The sequence below is a fragment of the Salmo salar genome, chromosome 17, assembly GCF_965601325.2.
Source record: "Salmo salar chromosome 17, fSalSal1, whole genome shotgun sequence".
Classification (NCBI taxonomy): Eukaryota; Metazoa; Chordata; class Actinopteri; order Salmoniformes; family Salmonidae; genus Salmo; species Salmo salar.
Window position 1 is genome coordinate 18,426,945 of NC_138307.1, and position 20,835 is coordinate 18,447,779.

Genomic DNA, 20,835 nt, shown 5'->3' on the forward strand with positions numbered 1-20,835 from the left:
GGAAAGAACTTATCCCAGCCATAAAAGCTGCCAGAGCGCGTGGGGACATTGCTTACATCTGCTTATGACAGGGTCATTGTCCACCCTCCCTCCCAAAAGCCTGGAAGGGATGAGAGAGCCAAGCCTGAATCATAGCTTCAACCCTGCAGCACACACACACACACCAACTGATTAATGGACTGCTGAATGTATATATTTGTCTCTTGCTTTGTTTGCTCTTTTCCATATTATGTCTCTAATATGCTACCCAGGAAAGGGCTCAAAATAGCCCATATTAATACATGTAGCCTTAGAAATAAGGTTTATGAAATCAATAACTTGCTAACATCAGATAACATTCCTATATTAGCCATTTCTGAGACTCACTTACGTAATTAATTTGATGACACAGCAGTAGCAATACAAGGACATAACATCTACAGAAGAGACAGGAATGCTTATGGGGGAGGTGTTGCTGTATATATATTCAGAGCCATATCCCTGTAACGCTTATAGAATGTCTTATGCAAGTGTTATTGAAGCGTTGTGGTTGTAGGTTCTCTTGGCACATCTAAAGCCTCTTCTTTTGCAGTGTTGCTGTAGGCCACTAAGTGCTAACAGTGGGTATCAAAATAATGTGTGAAATGCTTGATAGTGTATGTGATGTAAACAGAGAGGTCTACTTTCTTGGGGACCTGAATAATTGACTGGTTTTCATCAAGCTGTCCACTCAAGAGGAAGCTATTCACTGTAACCAGTGCCTGTAATCTGGTTCAGGTTATTAATCAATTTACCAGGGTATTTACAAACACTACAGGAACAAGATCATCCACATGTATTGATCACATTTTTACTAATACTGTAGAACTTTATCAAAAGCTGTATCCATACCCATTGGATACAGTGATCACAATATAGTGGCTATATCCAGGAATGCCAAAGTTCCAACAGCTAGGCCTAAAATAGTGTATAAGAGATCATACAAAATATTTTGCTGTGACTTTTATGTGGATGATGTAGAAAATATTTAATGGTGTAATGCGATTAATGAGGAGCATCCAGATGCTGCACTTGATGAATTTATGAAATTGCCTCTTCCAATTATTGTTAAACATGCACCTGTTAAGAAACTGAGTGTTAGAAATGTTAAGGCTCCATGGATTGATGAGGAATTGAAAAACGGTATGGTTGAAAGAGATGGGGCAAAAGGAGTGGCTAATAAGTCTGGCTGCACATCTGACTGGCTGACTTACCCCAAATTGAGAAATTATGCGACTAAACTAAAAAAAAAGAATAAATTGTATTATGAAGCCAAGATCAATGATATAAAGAATAATGGAGAAAAAAAAACCTTTGGGTACTTTAAATGAAATGATGGGCAGAAAGACAAATTCATCTCCATCTTTCATCGAATCAGATGGCTTATTCATCACAAAACCATTTGATGTTGCCAACTATTTGAATGATTACTTCATTGGCAAAGTGGGCAAACTGAGGCAGGAAATGCCAACAACGAACAGTGAGCCATCGTATTCAAGCATAAAAAAATGAATAATGAAAGAAAAGTTTTAAAAGTTTTAATTTTGTCAATAATGACAAACTTCATGGCATTGACAACTTATATGGAAAGCTACTGAGGATTGTAGCTGACTCTATAGCCACTCCTATCTGTCATATCTTTAATCTGAGACTAGAGCAAAGTCTTTGTCCTGGAGGGAAGCCAAAGTCATTCTGCTACCCAAGAGTGGTAAAGCGGCCTTTACTGGTCTTCCTTGTGGCTCAGTTGGTAGAGCATGGTGTGTGCAATGCCAGGGTTGTGGGTTTGATTCCCACGGGGGGCCAGTACAAAAAAATGCATTAAATTAAATGTATGAAATGTATGCATTCACTACTGTAAGTCGCTCTGGATAAGAGCGTCTGCTAAATGACTAAAATGTCAAATGTAACAGCAGACATATCAGCTTACTGCCAGCTCTTTGCAAACTGTTGGAAAAATGTGTTTTGTCTTTGACCAAATACAATCCTATTTCTCCGTAAAACAAATTAACAACAGACTTTCAGCATGCTTATAGAGAAGGGCACTCAACATGTACTGCACTGACACAAATGCCTGTTGACTGGTTGAAAGAAATTGATAATAAGAAGATTGTGGGAGCTATACTGTTATATTTCAGAGCAACCTTAGACATTATTGACCCTAACCTGTTGTTGAGAATGGCTTTTCAACATCTGCCATATTGTGGATTCAGAGCTATCTATCTAATAGAACTCAGAGGGTTTTATTTTTAATGGAAGCTTCTCTAATTTCAAACATGCAAAGTGGGGTGTACCGCAGGGCAGCTCTCTAGGCCCTCTACTCTTTTCTATGTTTACCAATAACTTGCCACTGTCATTAAACAAAGCATGTGTGTGTCCATGTATTCTGATGATTCAACCATATACACATCATCAACCACAGCTAATGAAGTCACTGAAACCTTAACAAAGAGTTAGTCTGTTTTGGAATGGGTAGCCAGTAATAAACGTCCTGAACATAGACCTCAGCTGAATCTGGTAATGAATGGTGTGGCTGTTGAACAAGTTACTTGGCATTACCTTAGATTGTAAACTGTCATGGTCAAAACATATAGATTCAATGGTTGTAAAGATGGAGAGAGGCCTGTCTGTAATAAAAAGATGCTCTGCTTTTATGACATCGCACTGCAAAAAGCAAGTTCTGCAGGCTCTAATTTTATCTTATCTTTACTATTGTCTGGTCTTGTGGTCGAGTGCTGCAAAGAAAGACCTAGTTAAGCTGCAGCTGGCCCAGAACAGAGCGGCATGTCTTGCTCTTCATTGTAATCAGAGGGCTAATATACAGTTGAAGTCGGAAGTTTACATACACCTTAGTCAAATACATTTAAACTCAGTTTTTCACAATTGTTGACATTTAATCCTAGTAAAAAATCCCTGTTTTAGGTCAGTTAAGATCACCACTTTATTTTAAGAATGTGAAATGTCAGAATAATAGTAGAGAGAATGATTTATTTCAGCTTTTATTTCTTTCATCACATTCCCATTGGGTCAGAAGTTTACATACACTCAATTAGTATTTGGTAGCATTGCCTTTAAATTGTTTAACTTGGGTCAAATATGTCAGGTAGCCTTCCCTCAATAAGTTGGGTGAATTTTGGCCCATTCCTCCTGACAGAGCTGGTGTAACTGAGTCAGGTTTGTAGGCCTCCTTGCTCGCACACACTTTTTCAGTTCTGCTCACAAATTTTCTATAGGGTTGAGGTCAGGGATTTGTGATGGCCACTCCAATACCTTGACTTTGTTGTCCATAAGCTATTTTGCCACAACTTTGGAAGTATGCATGGGGTCATTGTCCATTTGGAAGACCCATTTTCAACCAAGCTTTAACTTCCTGACTGATGTCTTGAGATGTTGCTTCAATATATCCACATAATTTTTCTCCCTCATGATGCCATCTATTTTGTGAAGAGCACCAGTCCCTCCTGCAGCAAAGCACCCCACATGATGCTGCCACCCCCGTGCTTCACGGTTGGGATGGTGTTCTTTGGCTTGCAAGCCTCCCCCTTTTTCCTCCAAACATAACGATGGTCATTATGGCCAAACAGTTCTATTTTTGTTTCATCAGACTAGAGGACATTTCTCCAAAAAGTACAATCTTTGTCCCCATGTGCAGTTGCAAACCATAGTCTAGCTTTTTTTAATGGTGGTTTTGGAGCAGTGGCTTCTTCCTTGCGGAGCGGCCTTTCAGCTTATTTCGATATAGGACTCGTTTTACTGTGGATATAGATACTTTTGTACCTGTTTCCTCCAGCATCCTCACAAGGTCCTTTGCTGTTGTTCTGGGATGATTTGCACTCTTTGCACCAAAGTGTGTTCATCTCTAGGAGACAGAATGTGTCTCCTTCCTGAGCGGTATGATGGCTGTGTGGTCCCATGGTGTTTATACTTGCGTACTATTGTTTGTACAGATGAACATGGTACCTTCAGGCCTTTGAAAATTGCTCCCAAGGATGAACCAGACTTGTGGAGGTCCACCATTTTTTATCTGAGGTCTTGGCTGATTTCTTTTGATTTTCCCATGATGTCAAGCAAAGAGGCAATGAGTTTGAAGGTAGGCCTTGACATACATCCACAGGTACACCTCCAATTGACTCAAATGATGTCAATTAGCCTATCAGAAGCTTCTAAAGCCCTGACATAATTTTCTGGAATTGTCCAAGCTGTTTAAAGGCACAGTCAACTTAGTATTCGTAAACTTCTGACCCACTGGAATTGTGATACAGTGAATTATAAGTGAAATTATCTGTCTGTAAACAATTGTTGGAAAAATGATTTGTGTCATGCACAAAGTAGATGTCCTAACCGACTGGCCAAACCTATAGTTTGTTAACAAGAAATTTGTGGAGTGGTTGAAAAATGAGTTTTAATGACTCCAACCTAAGTGTAGGAAAACTTCAGACTTCAACTGTAAATACTATATATGCCAGTGTCTCTTGGCTATGAGTTGAGGAGAGACTGACTAAATCACTTCTTCTTTTTATAATATCTTCATGTGTTGAAAATTCCAAATTGTTTGCATAGTCAACTTACACACCGCTCTGACACACACACTTACCCCGCCAGACATGGCACCAGGGGTCTTTTCACAGTGCCCAAATCCAGAACAAATTCTAGAAAGCGTACAGTATTATATAGAGCCATTATTGCATGAACTCATATTGCTCAAATGAAAAAAACAGATAAAGCAACACCTCATGGCACAATGCCTCTCCCCTACTTGACCTAGATAGTTTGTGTGTATGTATTGATATGCAGGCGATGTGTGCCATTGTTAAATTGATGTAGTTCTGTCCTTGAGCTTTTCTTGTCTATTAATGTTGTGTATTATGTCATGTTTCATTTTTTGGGTGGACCCCAGGAAGAGTAGCTGCTGCTTCCGCAACAGCTAATGGGGATCCTAATAAATGACCAAATACCAAAGATGTTGAGGTAGTGAGGTACGTTCATTATAACCAAATGTCTACTCTCTGTCATATCACTCCCATCTCTGCCCCCACTAAGCTGACGATGGCGGCCAGTGACGACAGTAATGTGTCCATTACAGTACATGTCTTCAGGTGAGCAGAGAGATGAGGCATTTTAGCCATAATACCCTATGTACTGTTGCTCCATTCAGAAGGAGGAGGCAGCAGTCAGCCACTCATAGCCCAGAGAAAGACCAAATGAACAGTGACTCGCACACACACACATGCATGCACACACACACGTCCAGCACCCGGGCAGCACACACTAAAATAACCAAATTACCTTCAAAATCAGCCTACAGTATACACTTTCAAAGTGTCCACCTCCGCTCTCCATCCCCTCTTTCCCCATCAGTCAGTCACCTTGTTACCAGATTCAGGTACAGTAGTTACAGTAATGTCTCTGTTCTCCCTGAGGCAGAATCAACACCAGCAGGGTTACAAGGCCCCATTGTGTCCATCTGAAGAGAGGAGTTTATACTGTACATTAGAACTAAACACAGGATGGAGGGATTCGGGGGGAATGAGAGAAAATGGAGAGAGGAAACGATCCCTTTTTAGAGAGGAGATGGAGGGGGAGTCATTGATCGTAATCCGGTTATTGCGAAAATAATGAATTGATATCAGTGTCGCGGGAGGGCTCTAAAACACACTGTTATGGGAGACAGAGAAACAGACAGAGATGGAGGGGGGGTGAGAGAAACAGACAGAGATGGAGGGGTGGAGAGACAGAGACAGAGGGGTGGAGAGAGAGAGAGAGAGAGACAGAGAGAGAGATAGGGGTGGAGAGAAAGAGAGAGAGAGATGTGGAGAGAAAGAGAGAGAGAGAGAGAGAGAGAGAGAGTGGCGGATAGATTCTTTCAAGTGGATCCATGAGAATTCTGGTGCGGGGCTGCGAGGGGATGGGCCTGGTTGGGGTAAAATGGATGTGATTGTTAGTGAGAGTAGACCCTGGTCATCCAGCCAGCAGCAGAACAGAGGAGGCCAGTGTGAGGGCTCTCTCAGCGGGAAGGATAGACAGTGGGAGAGAGAGGCTCTAGCTGCATGTGACTAAACAGTAGGTTTTGGCCGTGTAGGTGGACAATTACCATTGATCCCAGCCAAGTTAGTTGTGATAGATGAGGGTGGAACATGCTTGACTCTGGTTTCTTCAATACACAGCAATTTGAATACTGATAAACAGTATCAAAGGGTAATCTCATAAAAGGCCAGAAGTCACTTGATGGAGTTGGGTTGACTCAATTCATTTCAAGGCAAAACACGTTTGATATACAGCTGTATTGTGTAACTCCTGATGAGGGAGGTTTGGGCTGATCTGAGAACATGGGTCAGAGGTGATCTACGACTAGACGGTCCCACTCCTGCTGGCATGCCGCACACACAAGCATGCACATGCACACACTTGCATGAGCGCACGCACACAGATGTCCAGGCCAGAGGCTCAGACAATGGGTCTTGCAAAGCAGACTCAACTGCAAACCCATCATGTATATCCAGTACATTTACACACTCACTGAGTCAGTACAGTATGTGGAGATAAGCAGAGGCATACGTAGACACACGCACAACTACAAATACACACACCCGTGCATAGAAATTCACACACGATCTGTATTGATAGATAGTCTACATGCGCACTACATTGCCCACTGTGTCTGGTATGCTTTGTAGACTACTGTATATTGACATGCACTGTCCACACTCCAGCAGACAAATCAATTAATGCATTATGTCAGATTTGAGCTACACCTCAATTGCTGGAAAATGATTATTTCTTAACACAAATGATGATGACAAATGTGAGGTTTCAATAGTGGCTTCTTTCCCCGACAGAGATGGTCGCCTCACTTCAGGTCCTTTGAAAACTATGCAGTTATTAGTTTTTTTATGTATTATTTTATGTATTATTTCTTACATTGTTAACCCAGAAAATCTCAAGTGTTATTACGTACAGCCGGGAAGAACTTTTGGATATAAAAAGCGATGTCAACTTACCAACATTACGACCAGGAATACGTCTTTCCCGAAGCGGATACTTCGTTCGGACCGCCACCCTGGACATGGGATCTTATCCCAGAGGCCGACCCAAAACGCGGTCGCTGCAGGAGAGGCAGACAGAGCGGCCTACTGGTCAGACTCAAAAGGCAAGCACACCATCCACCGCTTCCGAGCATATTACTCGCCAATGTCCAATCTCTAGATAACAAGGTGGACAAAATTAGGGCACAAGTTGCCTTCCAGAGAGACAAAGACTGTAACATTCTCTTTTTCACAGAAACATGGCTCACTCGGGATATGTTGTCAGAGTCGGTACAACCACCCAGTTTCTTCATGCATCGAGCCGACAGAAACAAACATCTCTCTGGTAAGAAGAAGGGCGGAGGTGTATGCCTTATGATTAACGACTCATGGTGTAATCACAACAACATACAGGAACTCAAGCCATTTTGTTCACCTGACCAAGAATTCCTTACAATCAAATGCCGACCGCATTATCTTCCAAGAGAATTCTCTTCGATTATAATCACAGCAGTGTATATCCCCCCCAAGCAGATGCCTCGTCGGCCCTGAAAGAACTTCACTGGACTCTATGTAAACCATACATCCTGAGGCTGCATTTATTGTAGCTGGGGATTTTAACAAAGCTAACCTGAGAACAAGACTTCCTAAATTCTATCAGCATTTCGAATGCGCGAAACGAGCTGGTAGCATTCTGGATCATTGCTACTCTAACTTCCGCGATGCATACAAAGCCCTCCCCAGCCCTGCCTTCGGCAAATCTGACCACGACTCCATTATGTTGCTCCCACCCTATAGACAGAAACTAAAACAGGAAACACCTGTGTTCAGGTCTATACAACGCTGGTCTGACCAATCGGATTCCACGCTTCAAGATTGCTTCGATCATGTGGACTGGGATATGTTCCGGATAGCCTCAGACAATAACATTGATGTATACGCTGACTCGGTGAGCGAGTTTATTAGCAAGTGCATCGGAGATGTCGTACCCACTGTGAATAAAACATTTAAACGTGTTAACCCTCGCAAAGCTGCTGGCCCAGACGGCATCCCTAGCCGCGTCCGCAGAGCATGCGCAGACCAGCAGGCTGGTGTGTTTACGGACATATTCAATCAATCCCTATCCCAGTCTGTTGTCCCCACATGCTTCAAGATGGCCACCATTGTTCCTGTTCCCAAGAAAGCAAAGGTAGCTGAACTAAATGACTATCGCCCGTAGCACTCACTTCTGTCATCATGAAGTGCTTTGAGAGACTAGTCAAGGATCATATCACCTCCACCCTACCTGATACCCTAGACCCACTCCAATTTGCTTACCGCCCCAATAGGTCCACAGACGATGCAATCACCATCACACTGCCATATCCCATCTGGACAAGAAGAATACCTATGTAAAAATGCTGTTCATTTACTACAGCTCAGCATTTAACACCATAGTACCCTCCAAACTCGTCACTAAGCTCGAGACCCTGGGTCTTGACCCTGCCCTGTGCAACTGGGTCCTGGATTTTCTGATGGGCCGCCCCCAGGTGGGGAAGGTAGGAAACAACAGCTCTACCCCGCTGACCCTCTACACTGGGGCCCCACAAGGGTGCGTTCTCAGTCTTCTCCTGTACTCCCTGTTCACCCATGACTGCGTGGCCATGTACGCTTCCAACTCAATCATCAAGTTTGCAGACGACACTACAGTGGTAGGCCTGATTACCAACAACGATGAGACGGCCCTCGGAGGGCCCTCGGAGTGTGGTGTCAGGAAAATAATCTCTCACTCAATGTCAACAAAACAAAGGAGATGATCGTGGACTTCAGGAAACAGCAGAGGGAGCACCCCCCCATCCACATCGACGGGACAGTAGTGGAGCGGGTGGCAAGTTTTAAGTTCCTCGGCATACACATCACGGACGAATTGAAATGGTCCACCCACACAGACAGCGTGGTGAAGAAGGCGCAACAGCGCCTTTTCAACCTCAGGAGGCTGAAGATATTTGGATTGTCACCTAAACACTCAAACTTTTACAGATCCACAATCGAGAGCATCCTGTCGGGCTGTATCGACACCTGGTATGGCAACTGCACCGCCCTCAACCGCAAGGCTCTCCAGAGGGTAGTGCGGTCTGCACACGCATCACCGGGGGCAAACTACCTGCCCTCCAGGACACCTACAGCACCCGATGCCACAGGAAGGCCAAAAAGATAATCCACCCAAGCCACTGCCGGTTCACCCCGCTATCATCCAGAAGGCGAGGTCAGTACAGGTGCATCAAACCTGGGACCGAGAGACTAAAAAACAGCTTCTATCTCAAGGCCATCCGACTGTTAAACATCCATCACTAACATAGAGGCTGCTGCCAACATAGACTCACATCTCTGGCCACTTAAATAAATGGACTTAACAAAGGTATCACTAGTCACATTAAATAACGCCACTTTAATAATGTCAACATATCCTACATTACTCATTTCATATGTATATACTGTATTCTATACCATCTACTGCATCTTGCCAATGCCGTACGTCCATTGCTCATCCATATATTAATATGCACATATTCTTATTCATCCCTTTACATTTGTGTGTATAAGGTAGTTGTGAATTTGTTAGATTACTTGTTAGATATTACTGCGTTGTCGGAACTAGAAGCACAAGCATTTCACTACACTCGCATTAACATCTGCTAACCATGTGTATGTGACCAATAAAATTTGATTTGATTTGATTTGACATGAACTGGGAAGTGAAAGAATATTCTCAGTAGACATCCACTTACAGTAATTTAACCTTATGGAGATTTAGACTATTGAGATGCACCACTGTTCCATAAGAATGGGGTACATTGAAGATGACATTTAAAATGGTTAAGGGTTAAGGTTAGGTACAGGATATGTTTTTTTTTTCTTTACCTTTATTTAACCAGGTAGGCAAGTTGAGAACAAGTTCTCATTTACAATTGCGACCTGGCCAAGATAAAGCAAAGCAGTTTGACACATACAACAACACAGAGTTACACATGGAGTAAAACAAACATACAGTCAATAATGAGATAAGGGAGGTAAAGGCAAAAAAGGCCATGGTGGTGAAGTAAATACAATATAGCAATTAAAACACTGGAATGGTAGATTTGCAGTGGAAGAAAGTGCAAAGTACAAACAGTAGGGGAAGGGGTAGTTGTTTGGGTAAATTATAGATAGGCTATGTACAGGCTATGTACAGGTGCAGTAATCTGTGAGCTGCTCTGACAGCTGGTGCTTAAAGCTAGTGAGGGAGATAAGTGTTTCCAGTTTTAGAGATTTTTGTAGTTCGTTCCAGTCATTGGCAGCAGAGAACTGGAAGGGGAGGCGGCCGAAGGAGGAATTGGCTTTGGGGGTGACCAGTGAGATATGCCTGCTGGAGCACGTGCTACAGGTGGGTGCTGCTATGGTGACCAGCGAGCTGAGATAAGGGGGAACTTTACCTAGCAGGGTCTTTTAGATGACCTGGAGCCAGTGGGTTTGGCGATGAGTATGAAGCGAGGGCCAGCCAACGAGAGCGTACAGGTCACAGTGGTGGGTAGTATATGGGGCTTTGGTGACAAAATGGATGGCACTGTGATAGACTGCATCCAATTTATTGAGTAGGGTATTGGAGGCTATTTTGTAAATTACGTCGCTGAAGTCGAGGATCGGTAGGATGGTCAGTTTTACGAGGGTATGTTTGGCAGCATGAGTGAAGGACGCTTTGTTGCGAAATAGGAAGCCAATTCTAGATTTAACTTTGGATTGGAGATGTTTGATGTGAGTCTGGAAGGAGAGTTTACAGTCTAACCAGACACCTAGATATTCGTAGTTGTCCACATATTCTAAGTCAGAACCGTCCAGAGTAGTGATGCTGGACGGGCGGGCAGGTGCGGGCAGCGATGAGTTGAAGAGCATGCATTTAGTTTTACTTGTATTTAAGAGCAGTTGGAGGCCACGGAAGGAGAGTTGTATGGCATTGAAGCTCGTCTGGAGGGTTGCTAACACAGTGTCCAAAGAAGGGCCAGAAGTATACAGAATGGTGTCGTCTGCGTAGAGGTGAATCAGAGACTCACCAGCCGCAAGAGCGACATCATTGATGTATACAGAGAAAAGAGTCGGCCCGAGAATTGAACACTGTGGCACCCCCATAGAGACTGCCATAGGTCCGGACAACAGGTCCTCCAATTTGACACACTGAACTCTATCAGAGAAGTAGTTGGTGAACCAGGCGAGGCAATCATTTGAGAAACCAAGACTATTGAGTCTGCCGGTGAGGATGTGGTGATTGACAGAGTCAAAAGCCTTGACCAGGTCAATGAATACGGCTGCACAGTATTGTTTCTTAATGATGGCGGTTAAGATATCGTTTAGGAACAGTTTGGGTCAAGAGTGTCCCCCCCTTTGAAGAGGGGGATGACTGCAGCTGCTTTCCAATCTTTGGGAATCTCAGACACGAAAGAAAGGTTGAACAGGCTAGTAATAGGGGTTGCAACAATTTCGGCAGATAATTTTATAAAGAAAGGGTCCATATTGTCTAGCCCGGCTGATTTGTAGGGGTCCAGATTTGCAGCTCTTTCAGAACATCAGCTGACTGGATTTGGGAGAAGGAGAAATGGGGAAGGCTTGGGTGAGTAGCTGTGGGGGGTGCAGTGCTATTGACCGGGGTAGGGGTAGCCAGTGGAAAGTATGGCCAGCCGTAGAAAATTGCTTATTGAAATTCTCAACTATAGTGGATTTATCGGTGATGACAGAGTTTCCTATCCTCAGTGCAGTGGGCAGCTGTGAGGAGGTGTTCTTATTCTCCATGGACTTTAGTGTCCCAGAACTTTTTTGAGTTTGTGTTGTAGGAAGCAAATTTCTGCTTGAAAAAGCTAGCCTTGGCTTTTCTAACTGCCTGTGTATATTGGTTTCTAACTTCCCTGAAAAGCTGCATATCATGGGGGCTGTTCGATGCTAATGCAGAACGCCACAGGATGTTTTTGTGTTGGTTAAGGGCAGTCAGGTCTGGAGAGAACCAAGGGCTATATCTGTTCCTGGTTCTACATTTCTTGATTCGGGCATGCTTATTTAAGATGGTGAGGAAGGCATTTAAAAAAAATACCAGGCATCCTCTACTGACGGGATGAGGTCAATATCCTTCCAGGATACCCGGGCAAGATTGATTAGAAAGGCCTGCTCGCTGAAGTGTTCCAGGGAGCGTTTGACAGTGATGAGTGGAGGTCGTTTGACCGCTGACCCATTACGGATGCAGGCAATGAGGCAGTGATCGCTGAGATCTTGGTTGAAAACAACAGTGGTGTATTTAGAGGGCAAGTTGGCTAGGATGATATCTATGAGGGTGCCCGTGTTTACGGCTTTGGGGTGGTACCTGGTAGGTTCATTGATAATTTGTGTGAGATTGAGGGCATCGAGTTTAGATTGTAGGATGGCTGGGGTGTTAAGCATGTCCCAGTTTAGGTCACCTAGCAGCACAAGCTCTGAAGATAGATGGGGGGCAATCAGTTCACATATGGTGTCCAGAGCACAGCTGGGGGCAGAGGGTGGTCTATAGCAGGCGGCAACGGTGAGAGACTTGTTTTTAGAGGGGTGGATTTTTAAAAGTGAAGTTCAAATTGTTTGGGTACAGACCTTGATAGTAGGACAGAACTTTGCAGGCTAACACCGCCCCCTTTGGCCGTTCTATCTTGTCTGAAAATGTTGTAGTTAGGATGGAGATTTCAGAGTTTTTGGTGGTCTTCCTAAGCCAGGATTCAGACACGGCTAGGACATCTGGGTTGGCAGAGTGTGCTAAAGCAGTGAATAAAACAAACTTAGGGAGGAGGCTTCTAATGTTAACATGCATGAAACCAAGGCTATTACGGTTATGGTTAGGGTAAAGGTAAGGGTAGGGGTTAAGGTTCCCGAGTGCCGCAGCCGTCTCAGGCACTGCATCTCAGTGCTAGAGGCGTCACTAGAGACTCTGGTTTGATTACAGGCTGTATCACAACTGGCCGTGATTGGGAGTTCCATAGGGCGGCGCACATTTGGCCCAGTGTTGTCCGGCGATAGGGTTTGGCCAGGGTAGGCCGTCATTGTAAATAATAATTTGTTCTTAACTGACTTGCCTAGTTAAATAAAGGTTCAATAAAAATACAAAATTAAAGGGTTAGGATTTAGAGTGTGGACCTTCCAAGGATTCCGAATAGCAATGAACATAAGAATGGCTATCATTGTCTACCGCCACCTGTTGGAAATACAATAATTAATTGAGAACTATCTTTAATTATCTGTTATCGGACTCGAGAGATTAGATGTTTATAAATTATTTTTTTGTAAAATCAAGCTAACTGCAATCTATTCCTATATGTTTTTTATACGGCAATCGTTAAAGTTTCATAAAGTTTTTGCGCACCTTTTCTACGTCATCATGCTGGGAAAGCGGAAACGGAAACAACTATTTGGCACGGTGTTTGCAAATCTTCTGCTGTGACCAACAACGTCAATTAATTAACTTATTTACTCCCTAAAATGGCTCTTGAGTCAAGAATCACACAAGAAGAGATTCGAAAAATCCCTGAAAAGCCTATCGACCGAGAAAAGGTAGCTATAAGCACTTTATCTTCGCTTGGTTTGTGAGAAAGCAATTCGCTAACGTAGCTAGCATTAACGAGCCTGCTGTGCTAGCAAACGCAGCTGCATTGCTTGAACTGTGCAAGTGACTCCCAGTTCAAACGAAACTAATTGTTTGTAGTTCTGTAAGCGGCTATACGGGCATTTCATCTTTTTTCCTGATACCACATTTTCTAGGAGACTAGCCACGTGCCTGTCTAACCAGTTAGCTAACTGTTTGTGTGTCTATAGACTTGTCCTCTTCTGCTGCGGGTATTTACGACCAACGGTGGCAGGCATCACAGAGGGGACGAATTCGCACGAGGACAAGTCCCTTCAAGTGAGCTGCAAATCTACACATGGTAAGAATATCTAAATGGTTGGCTACACCTAGGGTCATGTGACCCTAGGTGCAGGGGTTGCAGGTAGCCTAGTGGTTAGAACGTTGCGCCAGTAACCGAAAGGTAGCTAGATCGAATCCCCGAGCTGACAAGGTAAACATTTCAAATAGTCAAATACTTTCTATAGAATAAACTTCACGTCAGGATAGGCAACCGAAATGAATAATTAGTGTTATATTAAACAAAGGTGGGAGTGAAATGTTGGCAAGCAATAAGCATTTCAGAACAACTATGGCTGAATTATTATCCTTACACTTCCAAAAATACTAGTTGAATAAGACATGAGAGAGATGACGAATTTTGGCAAAGATTTATTTAGACTAATACAAAATCAGTAGCGGATTTAGGTACAGGCGACATGGGCAGTCGCCCAGGGCGGCATCTTGCTGGGGGCGGAACGGAGCCCAGGGGTGGGCACTGCTTTCTGCTACTAAGATCAGTGAAATGTAGGCTAAGCTGACAATGGAGTGAAGAGCAGAAATCTCAACTAGCAAACAAGTAAACAAGTCGCAGCAATGAAGAACGCGAAGGGGGGGAATTCTCGGCACAACACCAGTACTCATTTTGGGTGCCGGTACTGTTTGTATTTAGGCGTGCCACAATACTTTTGAGCTAATATTCTATAAGAAGTGCATGAACTCAAGGAGTAAAAAATGTGGCACTGGCACTCTGCCCAAGTCGAGCACTGATGATAGTGTTGTGTGTATTACAGGGAACCATGGCTACATAGTTTTGATTATTGTGGTGATATGTCTTTCTCCTGAAGGATGGATGCCTCGCTAAAGGAGCTGACCAGCCTAGTGAAGGAGGTGTACCCTGAAGCTCGGAAGAAAGGAACACACTTTGGTTTCGCCATCGTTTATCCTGAGCCCAAAAGAAATGGCTACAGGTTAGTAGACTACTCTACGGCCCTAGCTTAAAGGTAGAGTCAGTGATATGACGTAGAGGCACAAAGTAGACAGCGTAGTGGGTCAATTTCAGCAACTACTAAGAGCGTTGAAGCGCAAGTCTCAACTTCTCTACTGTTTTGGTCCCGTGGCTATCATGCTATAACAGCGTGAAGCGAACCCATTCACATCTGCAGATACTGTGTGAGAGCGAAGTCTTGCATCTTGCTCATCTCAATATCTGTGGTGCTGCTCGTGGCAATGTCATTTCATTGGGTCTACGGGCAACTGGGCTGTTGTAGATTCAAGTCACGCTATAATCTTGGACACAGGGTGTGCATGGTTTTGTTCCAGCCCAGTACTAACACACCAGGGTTTCTGTTAGGAAAATGTGGCGCCGGACATTGACCGGGAAGATTTGAAAATGTGTCCATATGGCAGAGGCTGGTGATCTCGTGTTAGTAGACTTTTAAATTCAATAACATTTTAATTGAGATTTTTAGATTAACCACTTCAATGATTTTGAGAAACAAAAACATTATGAAATGAAACTGGTCCGCGAGAATGAGTATCTGAAAATATAACTAGCGGGCAGAATGGTAGAAATGGTGGGATAAATTGTAAGTTTCCCCAAACATGATACTCATGCGCTGCCTTTTGAAGTCTATATAAAATAATTGCCTCCATGTTTCCATGGTCGGATTTTGCCTATAGGCTACTTTGAAGCAAGGTAAGACATGTCTCATAATATTAAATAAAATATTCAGGTTTCAAACAATTAAGTATTTAAAAAAAAACAAATGCATAGTGTCTCCAGCTCACACTGTAAAGTGGTGGGTGATGTGCTGATAACCTGTTGACCTGGACTTGAATGGGAGGCAAGCTTCAATTACCAGTTGAAAAATAAAAATAGTAGCTCTTTTTTTAATCGTGTACCAAACTGTTTTGACCACACGATTGCATTTAGAAATTGTTGTGCATTGAATGGGCTGCTAAAATCACATGTTTTACTCCAGCAGTTACCAATTGAGGAGCTGCAGGAGAAATCACACTTAAAATAGGCTGTGTATGCATGTGATGGTTGTATTGGATAAATAAGATATACGATGAATAACAAAAATACTGTCTCGGACAATTTGAATTCCACTAAATGATTCAAATGAACCTATAGACCGATAAGCATGGCAGTCAAATGTATTTCCATCCACTGGTATTTCCATCAATGATTAAAAAGCAATATTTTGCAACTGGATTTTAATTTTTGCTGGCAACATTTTTATTTATTGGCTTCATTTTTTTTCTGGCTAAAAGCTGGCATTAGCTGGCTAATGGAAACCCCGTAACACACCTGACTTAATTAAAGAGAGACTCAGCGACATGTTGCCACGAGCAGCAGGATGAACCGCAGGTTTTTCAGATGAGTGCAATGCAAGACGTTGCACTGGCAAATATCTGCGTAGGTGCACTTCACGCTGCTGCATTAGACTTATTCTAAAATGGATTCAATTGTTTCCCCCCTCATTCTACACATCCCATAATGATAAAACAAAAATGTATACATACTTTACAGAAGTATTCAGACCCTTTACTCAGTACTTTGTTGAAGCACCTTTGGCAGCGATTACAGCATCAAGTCTTCTTGGGTATGACGCTACAAGCTTGGCACACCTGTATTTGGGGAGTTTCTCCCATTCTTCTCTGCAGATCCTCTCAAGCTCTGTCGGGTTGGATGGGAGCATCACTGCACAGCCATTTTCAGGTCTCTCCAGAGATGTTCGTTCAGGTTCAAGTCCGGAATCTGGCTGGGCCACACAACGACATTGAGACTTGTCCAGAAGTCACTCCTGCATTGTCTTGGCTGTGTGCTTAGGGTCGTTGTCCTTTTGGAAGGTGACCCTTCGCCCCAGTCTGAGGTCCTGAGGCGCAGGTTTTCATCAATGATCTCTCTATACTTTGCTCCGTTCAACTTTCCCTTAATCCTGACAAGTCTCCCAGTCCCTGCTGCTGAAAAACAGCCCCACAGCATGATGCCACCATGCTTTACCGTAGGGATGGTGCCAGCTTTCCTCCAGATATGAGGCTTGGTATTCAGGCCAAAGAATTTAATCTTGGTTTAATCAGACCAGAGAATCTTGTTTCTCATGGTCTGATAGTCCTTTAGGTGCCTTTTGGCAAACTCCAAGCGGACTGTCATGTGCTTTTTACTGAGTGGTGGCTTCCGTCTGGCCACTCTACCATAAAGGCCTGATTGGTGGAGTGCTGCAGAGATGGTTGTTTTTCTGGAAGGTTCTCCCATCTCCACAGAGGAACTCTGGAGCTTTGTCAGTGACCGTCAGGTTCTTGGTCACCTCCCTAACCAAGGCACTTCTCCCCCAATTGCTCAGTTTGGCCGGGATGCCAGCTGTAGGAAGAGTCTTGGTGGTTCCAAACTTCTTTCATTTAAGAATGATGGAGGCCACTGTGTTCTTGGCTATCTTCAATGCTGCAGAAATGTTTGGTACCCTTCCCCAGATCTGTGCCTCGACACAATCCTGTCTCGGAGCTCTACGGACGATTCCTTTCGACCTGGTTTAGTTTTTGCTCTGACATGCACTGTCAACTGTGGGACCTTTTTATATAGACAGGTGTGTGCCTTTCCAAATCATGTCCAATCAATTGATTTTACCACAGGTGGACTCCAATCAAGTTGTAGAAACATCTCAAGGATGATCAATAGGAACATGATGCACCTGAGCTCAATTTCAAGGCTCAAAGCAAATCGTCTGAGTACTTATGTAAATAAGGTATTTTTTATAAATTAGCACAAATTTAAAAACCTGTTTTCGCTTTGTCATTATGGGGTATTTTGTGTAGATTGAGGGAAAAAAATCATTTAATACATTTTAGAATAAGGCTGTAACATAACAAAATGTGGAGAATGTCAATGCGTCTGAATGCTTTCCGAATGCTCTGTAGTTGTTGTGGATGTCGCCTGACATTGCTGTTTGCTTTGTGCATTGCTGACTCTACCTTAAATCAAGAGCTTGGCGGTAAGTGGATATGGTAAATCGGCTGTGTTAGTGTTAGCCTTTTTAAAAGTATTTAAACATGGCCTCAGTTATTTGATTGGATGATGTCATTATGAATACTGTTGTCTCACCCACGGTCTCTATGGTTACAGAGTGAAAGACATCGGCAACACTATGTCAGGCAGGAAGGGGGAAAATGACTCCATGACGCTACAGTCACAGCGCTTCCAGATAGGAGACTACCTGGACATAGCCATCACACCACCCAACAGAGCCCCCCCACTTAACCCACGCATGGGCATGGGGAGGCCCTTCTGAACATAAGAATATCACAAAACCCAAACCCACCTCTAAACATACATAAAGCCTTTCTGATCACACTGACTCTTACCATCTCTCCAGAGACTACCGTGACTTTCAATAGGGCCATCCTTCAGATTTGACTGTCCCCCACATACATGCTTTCTTTTGGGCCTTTTTATCTTCTGATAGATCATATTTAGCAGACATGTATGTTACTTTTTTACCCTTTTGTCTCCCATCTTGGATAATGTGAAATAAAGTTGCCGTCTTACAAAAAAAAAACATTTTCTGTCATTCCTTTTTATAATAATACCAGCAGAAAGAGTGTTTGCGTGATGCCTGTGGTCTGGTGTAGTTGGGGTTGTTGCAATGTCATAATGTTTCCTATAGGGGGCAGCATTAATACACACTGGTAACCCAGTCTAGACCCCTTCCCACTAGAACAGAGGAAGCCAACTGGGGCCTTGTTTCCTTTCATCCCAGCTCATCTGTTTCCAAAGGCTTCTCTTGGAATGTTTTTTGTTCATCCCTAATGTACTATATATTTTTTTTGTCTCCATGTGAAGAGTGATGTAATAAAGCTGTTGGCATGGTGATCACTAGACCTCTTATTTCTGGAATCCAGCAGTAATGAGGACGAACATCAGGGCTGGCGAGCGCATCACAGATGTGATGGATCCGTGTGGTCCTGCAGAACCAAACCTGTACGGTCATCTAGGCCAGGGAACCCCTCTGCCATCTGCTCATCTGGCCTGGATCCAATTATTGAATCCGATGTTTTCTATTGATAGATGTCTCTTATACTTCACTTAGGAGAGACCTTATAGACATATCAGTTGCCAGTAATTCTAATTGTTCTATATCTATGATCGACTCTACCAATAAGTATAGCCAGTTTAATGTTCTGGGCCCATAGCTACAAAGCGTCTCAGGGTAGGAGTGCTGATCTAGGATCAGTTTGGCCTTTTAGATCATAATTAAAATATATGGACAGATCCTAGATCAGCACTGCTACTCTGAATTGCTTTGTGGACATGGGACCAGGTCTTGATTTTTTTTTTTTCACTTGACAAAATTCTGATGTAGCTTAAAAAATGATTCTATAAACAAAGTGACTGACTTTCTTTCTAATCTAATAAGCCTCAGTGAGTTTGAAGACTTGTTTTGAAACCTGTTCCTGTCTGCATTCTAAGGTCTGCGTTGATTGATAATGCATCACTGCTAATGTTGGCAGTCATTAATTCACATTAGACACTATCATTGGATGCAGCAGACTGAGAAAAGGTTATGACACCATTGAGGATTTTATTAGAGATGAATATTTGCACATATTAAATAAGAATCAAGTATGACATCAAAACATGGCCATATAGGGTGTTTACAGCTGTGTCCCCTGAGGGACAATAATGTTTTTCTTATCTTACATCTCTCATATCTGCATAAGGCATCCCAATTTGTTTGTGGTGGTTATTGTCAACATTGTCTAATTATGTGGCAATACATGCCTTGCAGTGTAAGTTGATGCATATTTCCTGAAGAAGACATTCATCTGAGGCTCAGCGGTTTTGATGTGACTATCCCATTTCATTCCTCCAATGGTTTCTTTCGGGAACAAACACAAAACAGTGACATGCTGACCACCGAATCACCCACAGTCAGGTGCGTTGTAGTATAATGCTTCTAGGTTAGGCTAATTTACAGCATCGTTGATCTATTGATTCTCAGATATACCGGAACAACCTCGGAATAGGTTGTCATGTCAGATCAGTGGTCCAGTCACTGGGGTTACTGAGCCAACTATATACTGTAATATCATAATGGGTATTGTGTCTCTGAAATGAGAAGAGACATCACAGAGAATAACACAACAGACTGACGCTTCAGTGGCAATTTGCTTTAATGACAACGGACATTTGAATCAGAGGAGCAAACCATTTTTCATCAGAGCAAATATCGGCTGAGTTATTCCACCTGAGCTACGCAGAGAGGCCACGGTGGGTATTCAGAGTAAATGGGAAGAGATGTAGAGAGCGTTTTCTCTCTGTCTGCCTGCACGCCCTCCCGGTTCATTCATTCGACACGCTGCTGTCAGACGGGTGTGTGAGGGGGGAAACCTGTTTATTCTCCGAGAGCAATCGCTGGGTTTAGTTATAGTTGGCCCCCAACTGGGTGTGTGGCACTTGGTGAAATTGCCAATTAAGGAGCAAGCACACCAATGATTGCGGGACTGCATCGGTGAGACAGACACAGCTGTGACAATGGACAGGATGGATAGAAAGGAGTAGAACATGAATGAAGAAATGAAGCAGCACTCACACACCCAAGTCCCTTTGCCAATGAAATGAATAGTTTTAATATCAGTGAGTATCCTAGATTGGATTAGAATTGCAGATTATATGACATGATATTAACAGGCATGTGCACTCTTGATTCAGCCACGTCCATCATATTACACATGCAACAGTGTGCTCACGCCAAGAAGTTTGTGTGTGTGTTACCTTTCCATCTCTGGCCTGATGGTGTACTCAGCCCAGTAGCCACCCAGTCGTAGCTGAGCAATGTCCAATGGGCTAATTGAGATGAATAGTTATTTCCCTGTGTGCAGTGGTGCTACCAG

General features: G+C 43.2%; 1 protein-coding gene across 1 annotated transcript; it reads left to right on the top strand.

The window, feature by feature from the left end:
• Positions 1-13,450: 13,450 nt before the first annotated feature.
• Positions 13,451-18,490, top strand: sap18 (Histone deacetylase complex subunit SAP18). The gene is given in 4 exon segments (NM_001279001.1): positions 13,451-13,610; positions 13,872-13,981; positions 14,787-14,909; positions 18,068-18,490. Coding segments are annotated over 4 exon segments (471 nt in total). The 5' UTR covers positions 13,451-13,538; the 3' UTR covers positions 18,234-18,490.
• Positions 18,491-20,835: the final 2,345 nt, after the last annotated feature.